This window comes from Eretmochelys imbricata, chromosome 2 (genome assembly GCF_965152235.1).
Source record: "Eretmochelys imbricata isolate rEreImb1 chromosome 2, rEreImb1.hap1, whole genome shotgun sequence".
Classification (NCBI taxonomy): domain Eukaryota; kingdom Metazoa; phylum Chordata; order Testudines; family Cheloniidae; genus Eretmochelys; species Eretmochelys imbricata.
Genome location: NC_135573.1, coordinates 241,442,099 through 241,456,783, shown reverse-complemented (window position 1 = coordinate 241,456,783; position 14,685 = coordinate 241,442,099). Strand labels below are relative to the sequence as shown.

Below are 14,685 nucleotides of genomic sequence, written 5' to 3'. Positions count from 1 at the left end.
CTTGCCTCCATAATTATGATTTCTTAATATTTATTGCCATTTTGGCATTTTCAAATAACCTGATCTTTCATAGGCATTAGCTGCTTAATAAAGTCAGAAGAGAAGGTCAGTAATATGTTTCAGTCAATGCAGAATGTTTGTTGGCTTTTCTAAATGAAAATGGATATCTATTTATCTTTCCTTAAAGGTCAGGCCCTGAACTTTTAGCATACAGATGTAGGGGTTATTGCTGATATTCTAATACTATTGAGGCTTGAACTGCAGTCACTCTTCATAGTTCATACAAGTTAAGACAGCTTAAGGAATGACAACTGGCTTGTATTTTTTATTTACGTTTTACTGTGTATCATATTTTATAATAAACCTAAACAAGAAATGAAATAGAGAAAATTCCTCCCAGCTGACAAGTAGAGAGAATAAGGCCACTTATACAACACTCACAATCAGGCCAAACTTTGATCTCAGTTACACTAGCAGAGACCCAAATAAACTCCTTTTGACAAAACTACTCTGGATTTAAGTCAGTGTAACTGAGAAAAATCTGGCCCAACCTTTATAAATAATGTACTACAAACAAACCCCCCCCCCCCCCCCCCAAAAAAAAAAGATGATTCTAGGAGTCTCATATGTTCATTAGCTTGTAACATTTAGCTCAATAGTCCCTAAAGCATTCAAAGGACTGCTTTCAGTCAGGCATCACATCACTCGGAGTTCAAACACACTAGTCTGGAAACAACATGGAGTATTTCAAGACTGCTGTGGACTAGAATAGCTTCACATCACCTGAAGGAAAATACCATTGCTCCTTCAATATATTAACATTTAGTGCATCAATTCATTTAGGCTTGAAATAGCTTTTTGTCTAGATTTAGTAAATACAATACTAATAATACTTAATAAAATATTAAGCAGAAAACCCTATATGGTAAGTGGCCATGGAGACAACAACAAACTCTTTAGTTCTAGTTTCCCAAGCTGTCTATAAATCAAGCATGAAGAGAGACACTTTCAGAAAACCAAAACAGTCAGCCAAAGGTCAGAGATTCTACGATTTTATTTTGACATTATAGCAAAAACTGAAATCCAACTTAGATGATTCAACCCATCTATTTTATCTGATAATTTGGTAATTGGCCTAGGTAATTTGGTTATTAGATTTTCTAATCTGAATTGCAAGAGTTTACATTTTTCTGGTTTGGAGCCATATCCTGAAGTCCATTCTTGAGCCCTGAGCTTGCAAATAGCAATTTGTGGACGGACTTTTGCACCTGTTTAGCTATCCAGTGAAGATGTGGGGCTCCAAGAAGGCATAGTGGCCCATGTGCAGAGCTGCTTGAAGAATAAGAGCCTAGTTTTTAGTCAATCCTTACTCATACAAAACTCCACTGCATCCTAGATAAGGACAAAGTAAAAATTTCAGGCTGAGACCCTGAATTAGTTATAAATGGAGTTTGCACCCGCTATGCAAATACTGCTAACTATTTTTCATGATAGCTTCCTGTTTTTGCATGTACTTTTCTGAGATAGTCACCTTTTGGGCTGAAGTTGTCCGTGCGTGGGGTAAAATTTTCAAAAGTATCTTAGGATACTCAGTCCTATTGAGATGTAAAAGCCAAAGGTCTAAGTCACTTTTGAAAATGGGACTTAGGTTTCTAAACTACTTAGGTGAGTTTCAAAATTTTACCTCAAATCTGCGGTGAAAGTGAAAGGAAATCACTTCAGCCATTTTTGAGTTACTGGAGAGAGGTGTTACAAACACCATTTTCCTGTGATGAAAAAAACCTCTCTAACCATTAGTTTTAGCAGGGATGCAGTGAAAATGGCTGGACTTAAATACTGGAATGATCATAATGCTTATTTAGGAGTGGGCTCTTCGGTTAGAGGGGAAAATGATGTTCTAGATTCTCAGACCCGCACAGCTAAACGGGCACGCAATTAATTTTTGCAGCTACCTTGTTTGCACATGCAACTGCCGTAATTTCACAGGTTTCTAACTGACCATTTGCACATACAGTTATTCTCATTGTGCATACACAGTCCTGAAAATATGGACTCCAAAAACCACTTCTCAGAGAACATCTAAAATGGTTTTGATCATCTTAATGTAGCCCCCTTTTGTGGTATCACAACATGTGTTCTCTCTGCCTGGTTCTGCAGGTGTGTTGTAGACTCTAACGAAGCGCACTTGGCCATATAGAGCGCATGGTTGATGAAATAATTAACCTGTCTATCCAGAGAATGGTTCCAAAGAGGAGAGATACCCTGGACCTGAAAGAGCCCATTTCTCTACTTGCCTGCTATAATTATTGCTTTACGTGTGGCACTCGTGCATGGATTTTTTTTAAATGTCCCCACGTTTTATGTATTTTACGAACAATACTTGCAAAACTGCCATTAAATGAAAATGCTTCTGTTTAAAATTTACCTTTGAGCTACCTTCATCTCTGTGCTGCCGATAGATTTTCCCCAGCTATTTGCCTCCTTGACCCATGAGCCTTAATATTTAGGGAGTGGCAGATTATGTTCTGGGTCCTTCAAGTCAGGTCTAATAATCCAGACTCTACCTGTACAGCCCACTATCCCAAGGGAAGTCTGTTCTCCTCTATATATGGCATGGGCTCTCTGTATTTGGGTAATGATGAAACTGTTCCCGGTGTTTCATATTTAAAACACTAATATATATTGAAAACATCACCATTGGCAGTGAAACAGTTAATGTGGATGTTCAAAATGTTCATAATTAGACTTCAGGATGAATACCCTTTTGAGATTAGAATGGATGTTCAAATGTGTTAAACCATTACAGTAACTCCTTACTTAAAGTCGTCCCGGTTAACCTTGTTTCATTGTTACATTGCTGATCAATTAGAGAACATGCTCATTGAAAGTTGCACAATGATCCCTTATAACATTGTTTGGCAGCCGCCTGCTTTGTCCACTGCTTTCAGGAAGAGCAGCCCATTGGAGCTAGCTGGTGGGGGCTTGGAACCAGGGTGGATCGGCAGCCCCCCTATCAGCTCCCCGTTCCCCTAAGTTCCATGTGCAGCAGCCACCCAGGAGACTATCAGTTGCTTGCAGTTCAGCTGTTCCTCCCCCCACTGCCATGTGCTGCTCCTGCCCTCCTGCACTCTCCCGGGAGCCTCCTGCTCGCTGGGCGTGGCGGGGGAGGGCGTAGGGGGAAGAAGGGGACTAATGTCAGGGTGTCCTCCTGCACCCCGCTTACCCCATTTCCGTAGAGCACGGGAGACACACGACAGGGCTCAGGACGGAGGGAGCTTCCTGGCAGCAGCTCTGTCTCAACTTGCTGATCTATGTAAAAAGGCAGTGTATGTTGAGTGGTGTCAACGTACTTAAAGGGCAATGCACATCTCTCTCTGTCTCACACACGGTCTCTGTCTGCCATGTTGTCTCCCCTCCCTCCATTCCTGCTGCCTTGTAGAGTGTGAGGCTACATTAATAACAATGGGTTAATGCTTGAGGGCTGAGCTGATTGCTAGTTCATCATTTAGCAGTAAGGCATTCCCTGGGAAATATCCCACCCTTTGACTTCGCCACCTCAACCAAGCTTCACAATTATCTTTGCTGTGTACCAGTATTAAATTGTTTGTTTAAAACTTACACTGTGTGTGTGTGTATATAAAAATTTCCCTAGAACCTAAACCGCCCCCCCCCCTTTTACATTAATTCTTATGGGGAAATTGGATTCGCTTAACATCATTTTGCTTAAAGTCGCATTTTTCAGGAACATACCTACAACGTTAAGCAAGGAGTTACTATATTCCTTTGTCTACAGACTCTGGAAGGAAGCACTCAGTTGGGTCTTATTTGGAGAGTTTGCACAATCTGAAGGGCTATATACACAAGTATGTATTTTTAATTAAAGCTTTAATCTGCAGAAACTGATATGGAGACCAGAGAAAGTGCCAATTCATCATACCATTGAGTTTCAGCTCAACCCAACCCCCATCCTCAACAAATGGCTAACTTGTATTTAAATACGAGAAAAGAATCCAAGGAGTTTAGCAATCAATATTGCAGTCTCGTCATCTGAATAGCCTGTACATCTTTAGCTTCCAGCAGACAAAACTGGAATCAAATCAATTAGATATAAAGCTGCAAAGAACATTCATTGCAACAATGTATCATTTTTTATTGTTCTGAAGCACTTTCAGCCAAAAGAAGATGGGAACTTGGATGGGCTCCAGCTTAGCCCATGAACATACAGTGGGAGATAATAGTTAATGGATTAACAGTATGCAAAGTTCCTGCCTAGCAGTAACACACAGGTATGTTGTTCTTTTTAAGTCAAGAAAAGGACCTTCTGGCCCTTACTGGAAAGCTGCTTCCTGACCTGACTAGCTTCCATTTGCATACTGCATTTGGCCATTAACTGACTATTATTTTTAGCCGCTGTGTGGAACCATCAGAGCCAGACTCTGGATTTTGGATCTGTGTTCCCAAAGGAACCTGGCAGCTTAAGCACAAGGAGTGAGGAGCACTGTTCACTCTAAGCTGTGCGTGTGTGCGCACACGGATCCTAAACCCCGCGCACACGGCGAAACACCACGTGCACAAAAATTTGCACAGAAGCACAACAATTTGTACAGAAGAAATTTTTTGCGCATTTGGCCCGTCAAAAATTTGCACAGAAGAAATGTTTTGCGCGCACGGCCTGTCAAAAATTAGAGGGAACATTGGTGAGTACTCCACTCCGCCTGCTCCTGTAACTGGCTGGCTCTCAGGCATGCAGTAAAATATCTGAAGTGCAGAGATTGACACTGCTGGAGAGAATGCTGCTGTTGTGTTGGTCTGAAGTGTGGGGGAGAGCATGAGGCCTTGTAGCCTGTTGGCTGTATATGCTCAGGTTTGTACAACTTGCTCCGATGCAGGGGAAGCTGGGTTTGCCAACCACCAAGTGGCCTTTTTAGCTGCTCCAGATACTGCCCTCTTACGGATTATGTAGGGGTCTCAAATACACTCATTTTAAATCCTAGCTCCTTCTGTTTCTTCTGAGACTTCTGGACTGTGGCTGTAAATGCAGCAGGACCCTCCCCACTTCATTTAACACTGATCTCCATCCAATTTGCAGTAGGAAGTGGGGAAGGGCAGATGCCTATTGAGAAGTACAAGGTCTCCTTAGTGTCTTTTGTCCGGGCAATGCTTTCCCGTACAATGGCACACCTGTACCTGACATAGGCCATCAACTACTGATGGGTGAGGAGATCACACTTTTTTCATGGCAGAGAACCTTAAAGAGACTGGCACATAATACTAAGGACACTGCTTACCAGCAAGGGGCTGATCCTAGGAAAAACGGAAGGCTAACCCCTATTTCATAGGGAAGCAACAGAAACTTTGTGGCACACAAGCAGGTTCCTGCCATTCCTGTACCAACTTCCCAGGTCATAGTAAGGCTGATCTGTATTTAGGAAGGGATTTTCATTACTGTATATATTCACTTTTACAGTATAATGTAATGACGAGCAAAATTTTTATTTTTATTGTATTTGTATTTTTTATTGTATACGTATATACATGTATAATATATGTATATATTTATATATATATTGTACAATATATATATTGTACAATATATACTGTATTCATCATTGTATTGTATTGTATCATTGTATTGTATTTTTATTTTCCCTTTTAATTTTACCAGCTACCCACCTCCCAAAAAACAAATCCCAAAACAACCAAAACTTTGAAGCTGCAGTTCCCTGTTTCAGTTGAGAATGCTGCTCTGAGCAATTATCCTTGAAAGAGTACTTGCCCAATTAATTGCCCTTTTTGAATTTATCACTGAGCTTGCCACTTGTCAGCCCCTGGGTAACTTGATTCTAGAACGCTTATTCAACATTGCACAGGAGATAGAAAGGAAGCTCCAACTTGTCAAGAAAGCTGCTGATGTTATCAAGAGAAGCTTGAGAATTTGAATTACACAAATCAGTAGGGTAATTTCTAAATGCCTCATTAATTTCAGTATCATTAAGTGTAATTTGATCATATTTGGAGACAGCAGCTGTAGAGGGAGACATGGACTTTGCCCTTATTCAGTAACTTAGCCATTTCCTGGCTTTCTTTGGAATCTTATAAAAGATTAACTTGAAGCTTTCAAAGCTTAGCTCAGATGGAAGATAATCAGGTAAGGATTCTAAGGGTCAGTGCATGCTGTCCTTGTTCCAACCCCTTAAAAATTAAGTTGAGGGTGAGAATCAAATTGTCTTGTGCTGATGATTATAAGGGACTGTCAAGTCAGTAAAGCCTGTTGTGGATTTGTGAAGGTGGGAAAAATCTCATCTCCTCCTGCAGCTCCCTTGCCATTCTCACTCTGTGTTCTGACTATGTGTGTCCAGTTTCTTTTCTCCTTTAAAATTTTGAAAGTATCTTTTCTTTGGACCTTTCAAGGGTACCAGTGGAGCCTGCCATATGTTTGCACAGTTCCTTCATAAATAATAGCATGATGATCAATTTTATTCCCTAAGAACTAAATAGGTTCAATATCAGCAGCAGGGGGGTATTGATTCTCCCAGGTCACCTAAGTAATGCACATTTCTACTGCCAAGTTGGCTGAGACATATGTAGCATGGATAATTGAATCAATTATATGGGCACAGAGGAAATAATAGGCATAAAATCCATCCAGCCACATGTGTGTTGCCCCGAGTTGAATGTATTATAGTAATTTCCAAAGTTCATCAAACCCTCAAACTACATATGGAGCACACAGGTTCTGATTAAACAACATTAAATACGCAATACACAACGGTGATGAAAAATACAAAAAATATGGCTAGAATGGACAGCGCAAATGTTCACCAAAATGTTATCAGTTGCAAATATAAATAATCTAGCAAAAGCAAGAACAACTCTGGCAAAATGAGTTGGCCACATTTCTTGCTGTCCCTTCAGAAATTAGTGTTGGAAAAAATATTACTTTGTACACTAGCATGCTGGTAAAAATGTCATCTTCACACTAAAATATCTCCCAAATTTGTGACTTTTTTTTCTTTTTCTTTTTTTAAACTGGGTTTCTTAGGCCATTAGGAAAGTCCAATATAAATTGATTACAATCTATAAAATTACAACTATCCAAGACAACTAAGTTGTATTTAAAAACCCACGTTTTAGGTTTCATACTTATAAATGCAAAAGTAAAGCATCTTGAAGAAGAGGTCCAGCCATTTTTTACACTCAGAGAGTACAGAGATTTAATAGTAGACAAATACAACTGGAATGTTATTTCATCTGTAGAAATGAGCATCTGGGATGATGCATATGGGAGAAAATTTACTTTTATCCCAAGATAGAACAAAAAATCTAAAATGAAATTTAACCAAAATTTGTAGATGTGTAATAGCATTAAAATACAATTGTTTTAAAAAAAGGAGGGGGGCAGGAGGACACCCAATAATCATCTTGACTATAGGGGGAACATAAAGCTTTTATAAATCAGCCCAGCAAAATTTATCCTGAAAATGTATCTGCCTAGGCATTAAAAACCTACAGATCAACTCTTTATAGAGATGAGTAGACTTAAGATTTTACTTAGTGTTTAAAAAATAAAATCATTAACCTTATGCGAGTGAACATGTAGAATTTTGTAAGGCTTTAACAATAGCTGTGCTAAGCACACTTGTAATATGAAAATGTGAGGTCCAATTTTTTCCCCCCACAATGGTATGTGAACTGTGGATCTGCAATGACATAATAATGAGTCAGAGGGAATTAAGATTAACCATGAAGAGACATTGTCTTGGACATGCACTCAAAGCCTTAACATTATTTAGAAACTTGAATATCTTGAAAACAATATCAATACATAGCCCAAAAAAGTGTTTTTAAAGCAGAACAACCCACAACCGAGATTCTTTAAATTAAGAAAGGGATAAACACTGCAAAGGAAAATTATTAAGAAATCAATCCATAACCATAGGCTTCTGCATGTCATCTTCACACTCTTGGAAGGAAGTGAAGAATTATATGAAAATTTTGCCAGATCATTAAAATACCAGGATCTCCTAAACAAAATATGGTGGCTGCAGAATTTATATCTTTTTCCATCTTTCCAAATAGTAACATTGATAAATTCTGTAGTGTCTAGAAAGTGGATGAAGGTTTTCAAACTATTTGCATAAATATCTTGAGTCCTATAGAGCTGAGGGAGACCAATTTATTTCATGTTAGGTTAGCACATAACAATTGCTCTGCCCCAAACTTACTGAACAATATCAATCACATACCCTTACTTATGGATGATAGACATCAAAGTATTTTTCTTCATTTTGTGCAGGAAACTTAAGCTTTATTAAAGAATTGTAATTTTTTTCATCTCCTGTCTTAAACTCTTTCTACAAAGACCATCTTGATTTAATATTCCAAAATCTTTCCCCAGATTATTGGAGTGCCTGGTCAACATGAGATTTTTTTGGGGTCGTGACTTGGAAAAGACACTGCTTTTTCTGGCTGGCAGAGGGTTGGAGTTTTTTTTTTTTAGATGGCTTTTTAATAGCATATTTTCAGTGGTGGTTGTCATAAAGTAAGATTCCAATTTCAGTTTATAAGAGTTTTATTCTTTTAAACCCTTTAGACCATGATATTTACTTAAGAAAATTCTTTGTAGCTCAGATTTACAAAATTGTGACTGGTAATTAGTGGGCACCTCATTTGAAATACTTTAGAAGGACCTGATTTTCTACAAGTGCTGTTCATCCAGCTCCTGAAAATCTGGCTCTGTGGGTACCTCTAGACTGAAATAAAAGACCTACAGTTGGCCCTGGTCAGCTGACTCAGGCACCCAGGTCTGAGCCCTCCCACCTCATGGGGTCCCAGAGTATGGGCTTCAGCCAAGCCTGAACATCTACACCGCAGTTTTACAGCTCCATGAGTTTAAGTAAGCTGACCTGGGCCAGCCATGGGTGTTTAATTACTGAGTAGACGTACTCAGTAAGGTGTCTCAAGGAGTCTCTCTCTATCTCAAAATCACTCATTACTCCTGAAATCTTGGCCATTGCAATATGTTCATCTTTTCTGCTGAAGGTGATGCTTGTGAATTTTATGTAAGAAAATAAATGAAATCCACTTTTGTATCCTAAATTAATTGATACATATTTTATTTTACAATTTCTAAAATGTGTTGTTAATAAATCTGTGAGTGTATACAATTATGTATGTCTCTGGGTTCATGTACAAACAAGGACATCAACATATGCATCAGTGTCAACTAAACTGGATTCCAACCTCTTTGGTATATGTAAATATGACCCTACTCACTCAAAAAAAAGAGTAAAGAGATGCTCATGACACTGTATCCTGAAAGTCTACAAACTCAGGCTTTGCATTAAACAAATTCCAGGTTGCATACCCTCCACAGAGAATACTACATTCATCTTCCTCAAAGTTCAGCTCTAGGGACTGTTAACAGGAGCTCCCAGCTGATCTCAGTTACTGAGGTAGAGGTTGTTTCTAAGGTGAATGGGAACCAAACTATAGGGGACATTATAAATCTAAGGTGAAGATGTCATCTTTCTCCAACAGCTATGTGCTCCGTAAGTGGCTATATACATTCTGTACTAGATGAAAAATTCCAAATGGTCCTCAATGATAACCCCATGGTGGAATGTTGAGGTTATCTAATGTGGAGGTCACAAACCCACCGATAACTGTGAGACAGTTGAAACCAAAAAGATAAAGTAAAAATTTTTCATAGCCTAGTGGAAAAAACCCTTTCTAGCCACCATGGCTACTTGTGAATCCAGGAGTTAGTCTGCTGCAAAAGCAACCCTGGGCTGTACACAACATTGACCAATTGTGGGTATACCACTTTATTAACGGGCAACTTCACCTGTGGTACCCTCATGTTATTTCTTCATACCTCCCAGGATCACTTCCAACTTCTCTAAATTGAGCTTTAGCCAAGCAGAGAAACTGTAATAATCTGTGTCCAGCAAAAGAGACATAAACTTGAGTGCAATCTCAATAGCACTGAAGGCTAGACAGTCTCACTATCTTCCTTAGAGGCATTATATAATATAATGTTGAACACAGTGTAAGGAAGCATGGAACCCTGTAGTAGCCCACATCAGAGAGTATTCAGGGTGGATGAGCAATTGATAACACATTCTGAGGCCTATCTGAGTGGAAAGAATGGAACAACTGAACTGTTTCCATCCATCACTGCCAGAGTCCATGGATGAGTTGGCAAAACCTCATGGTCAACAGTATCAAACTGCTGACATTGCTAAAAGAGTCATTGTAGAAGGAGAGTAGATTATTGATCAATGAAATCAGTGAACTCTGTACTAAATCAAGGACAAAATCCAGACTGACAAGGAAGAGGAAGTTAAGGAAAGCCAGATCTGCTTTGCGCTACTTCCATCTCATTCATCTTAATCAAAAGTGGAAGTTTGGAGATATGGCAATGAGCAGGAAATTCCCAGTACAGAGGTTTCATGAGAAAGGGCCCAACAGTCATTTGTGTTGTAAGACGGGGGCCCTAAGATTAAAAATTGTTATTTCCAGGTATTATGTTTTCACATTTTTCTGTGAAGCATTGTTAGGCAGTATTTTTATAAGGCTTCTGTATGTGATTGTCACAACAGAAAATATTGGCAACAAATGAATTAGAATTAATATGCAGTATAATTAAATGAATATGCACTTCTTAGACAAATGATAATGCTTTATATTGTTTATGCAGGTACAGAAGGCTTGGGATTTAGCATCACTTCAAGAGATGTACCAATTGGTGGCTCAGCTCCAATTTATGTGAAAAACATCCTTCCAAGAGGTGCAGCTATTCAAGATGGGAGACTGAAGGCTGGAGACCGACTTACTGAGGTGATGAAATATTGTATACTATTCCTCTAGTCTAGTTCAAAAGGTGCTTTCTGTATTTTGGCATGAGTTACTGGATTAGTTCATTTAAAATATATTATCCCAGGAAATGTAACAAATTAAGGGCTGTATATTTGCAACATGGCACATACTTAAAAGGAGGGTCCCCAGCCAGGTTAAGAGTAATGATTTTACAAAACAAATTTCTTTAAATAGAATCGTAGGACGGGATGAGACTTGAGAGGTCATCTAGTCTAGTCTCCTGCACTCATAGTAAGACTAAGTATTATTTTAGAGTAGACCATCCCTGACAGGTGTTTGTGTAACCTGATCTTAAAAATCTCCAATGATGGAGATTCCACAACCTTCCGAAGCAAGCTATCCAGTGCTTAACCATCCTGAGAGTTAGGAAGTTTTTCCTAATGTCCAACCTAAACGTTCCTTTTTTGCAATTTAATCCCATTGCTTCTTGTCCCATCCACAGAGGTTAAGGAGAAAAAAATTTTTCCCCTCTTTCTTGTAACAGCCTTTTATGTATTTACACCAGTTCTATCACTTTCCATAATTAAAAATGAATTGACTTTTAAAATCTAGTGCACTTTTCACCTTTCATGCTGTTTATTTTTTGTACCAGCAAAATGCCACAGTGTTGGATTGCAAACATCATAGGGGGTTGTTTATAGGTTCAAGGGAAGAAACCCTACTTCCATTAGAATTTTTCTGAAATTATGTGGATGGAGGTACAGTAGTATTAATTCATTAATAAAGAGTAAATTGTCATTGTGCAATCTGCCTTGAGTAAACTGCAGACCAGGGGAGGAATTGAGTCTGAGTCCCAGTTCTCTCATTGGCTTCCCACTTTCTCCAGATACATTGCTAGCTTGGTCAATGGCAGCCCCTTGCCTCCACCCATTCCCTGCCTGTGCCCACACTTGGATCTGCTAGGTGCATGCCCTATGGATTCAGAGGACTGTGGGGCAATCCCTACTTTCCTGTGTAGGGCAAAGCATTTTTTTCACAGAATTATTGGAAGGGGGATAAAATTGGGAACATTTTGATCATTAGAGTTTTTTATAAAAGCTTGATTTTTTTGTAAGACACAAATTTTGGTATGTCAATGTTCCTTCCCCACTCTGAACTGTAGGGTACAGATGTGGGGACCTGCATGAAAACCCTCTAAGCTTATTTTTACCAGCATAGATTAAAACTTCCCCAAGGTACAAACTATTTTACCTTTTGCCCTTGGACTTTATTGCTGCCACCACCAAGCGTCTCACAAATATATAACTGGGAAAAAGCCCGCTTGGAAACGTCTTTTCCCGCAAAATCCCCCCAAAAGCTACACCCCCTTTCCTGGGGAAGGCTTGATAAAAATCCTCACCAATTTGCGTAGGTGAACACAGACCCAAACCCTTGGATCTCAAGAACAATGAAAAAGCAATCAGGTTCTTAAAAGAAGAATTTTAATTGAAGAAAAAAAGTAAAAGAATCACCTCTGTAAAATCAAGATGGTAAATACCTTACAGGGTAATCAGATTCGAAACGTAGAGAATCCCTCTAGGCAAAACCTTAAGTTACAAAAAGACACAAAACCAGGAATATACATTCCATTCAGCATAGCTTATTTTCTCAGCCATTTAAATAAAACAGAATATAACGCATATCTAGCTAGATTACTTACTAAGTTCTAAGACTCCATTCCTTTTCTGTTCCTGGCAAAAGCATCACACAGACAGAGAGACCCTTTGTTTTTCCCTCCCTCCAGCTTTGAAAGTATCTTGTCTCCTCATGGGTCATTTTGGTCAGCTGCCAGCGAGGTTATCCTAGCTTCTTAACCCTTTACAGGTGAAAGGGTTTTTCCTCTGGCCAGGAGGGATTTAAAGGTGTTTACTCTTCCCTTTATATTTATGACAAGGTACAAAATAAGTGTCCCTTTAAGGATGTAGATGAAACCAAGGGCATATGTCTCCTGCTGCTTTGGAATCATAAGATCTCTCCTCTTCTTTCCAACTAAAAGGTGCGGCTAGTCTTTGAATGCTGGGGAAGGTGTTGCAACACTGGAAAAGTGCTGAAACAAAGCAAACAAAGGGAAAACAATGAGAAATGCTCTCTTTTATTTTAATGGGCATTTGGGAGGGTTGGGAGGCTTTGAGGCTGAATATCTTGTTCAGTGTTGGGAAGTGGAGTGCTTTTGCTTTGTAATATGGTCTTGAAGACTTATGGTCTGTTTGTTGCTTTTTTGTTTTTGTTTTATATGGCCTTCAGGGTGTAAGGATTGCATCTGTAATTTACGACACTGGCTTCTAAAGCCTGGTATTGGTGTTATTTTATGGTTCCTTAAATGCAAATAAATTAGAGGAAAAAACACAATTGAGGGAACAGTGGGGGCCAGAGAGAAGATTGTAAGAAAAAAATCGTAAAGTAGAGCACCACAGATATTGGAGATAAGGAAAACAGAGTAGATTGAGAGAGCAAATCAAAGCATATACTTGTTGTTTGATAGAAAAGTCAGTTAAAAACAAATACCTCTTACCCTTTCAGGTTTACTTGCAAAATTCCCAGCTCTCCATCCCCTCTGCTCCTGCAGATGAGATCGTTGTAGTGTCATATTGCTTCAAGGTGGAGATTCACATTCTGTCACTTACAATATTGAGCTTAAATAAGATGTTCTGGTGTCAAACAGTCAGCTTGAGCCAAAATTTTCTTTTAAATATTGGTCCAAACTTGTCCCTGATGTAACTCCATTTCATTAACTATTACTTACAATGGGGGATGGATTTTGACCTAATATCTTTTATTTAGATTAATTGTCACTTCCAAAATGTGTTATTTATTCTCTTTCATGTCTGTCCGCTAAGATTTCTTTTGTCACTTCTGCACTTGGTATCGCTACATTTACCATTTGTCTTCTTTCCAGCTGAGTGCATGTGACAGGGTGCTAGGAGCCTAGTGCTGACCTGTATTCTGGCACTAAGGCACTAGCTATTCCCCCTTAGAGTGGATTTAATTGAGAGATGGGTGTGCAGTGGCTTAATTAGGCAGGAGGCTGACAAGCCAGTGAGAACAATCAACCCATCAGATGGGAACACTTAAAGTAGAGGAGGCTGGCAAGGGCTAGGGCAGTGGTGCCCAAACTTTTTACCTCGCGCCCCACTTACCCCTGTCCATCCTTCCCCTTCCCCCCCAGCCACGGTTCAGACCCTAGGCCAGGAGAGAGACCATTGTTGGGGCAGGGGGCGAGGCTGGGGCTGGGAGTGGAGCCACAGCTGGGGATGAAAGCCTGGGCTGGAGCAGAGTTGGGGCAGAGCGGGGCTGGGTGGTGCTGTCTGCCCAGGCCCTGCTGTGCCCCCCCCGAACGTTTCTCCACCACCCCCTAGGGGGACATGCCCCACAGTTCAGGGACCACTGGGCTATGGGGGATGCAGGATGTCAGGATAAGGGTATCTTTCCCTCTCTGCCCCTGGAGAGTGGGTTAAGGGGGTGGTTTATATCCACTTGTATTTTGTTGCACAAAGCTGTACTGATGAACTGATGATGGAGGGGACCTAATAACTAACACACTGGCGCTTATAAACCTGGACAGTATCTCGCCTGTTTGTGAGGGTCAAAGGGGTGGAGAAGGGAGCTCCGTTACAGTGCCATATATGCATAATATATTTTTTCAAGACACTGGTCAACCAAAGACCTTTTTCTGATTCACAGCATTCCTACCTTCCCTTCATTTCTACTTTTTCCCTCTCTACCCATTTCTTTCATCCTTTCCCGGGCTCTCCCCAAAGTCAATGTTTCACCCTCTTGTTGCTTTGGTCTTTTCTCAATCTGTGACTCACCTCCTTATACCAACAC

General features: G+C 39.8%; 1 protein-coding gene across 7 annotated transcripts in view; it reads left to right on the top strand.

Annotated features, from left to right (window-relative positions):
* The window catches only part of PARD3 (par-3 family cell polarity regulator), a 652,516-nt gene that overhangs the window by 400,465 nt on the left and 237,366 nt on the right, over window positions 1–14,685 (top strand). For all 7 annotated transcript variants that reach the window (XM_077808301.1, XM_077808302.1, XM_077808300.1 and 4 more), the window contains one exon: window positions 10,703–10,842. In XM_077808301.1, the coding sequence (XP_077664427.1) occupies window positions 10,703–10,842 (140 nt within the window). The remainder of the gene's footprint in view (window positions 1–10,702; window positions 10,843–14,685) is intronic.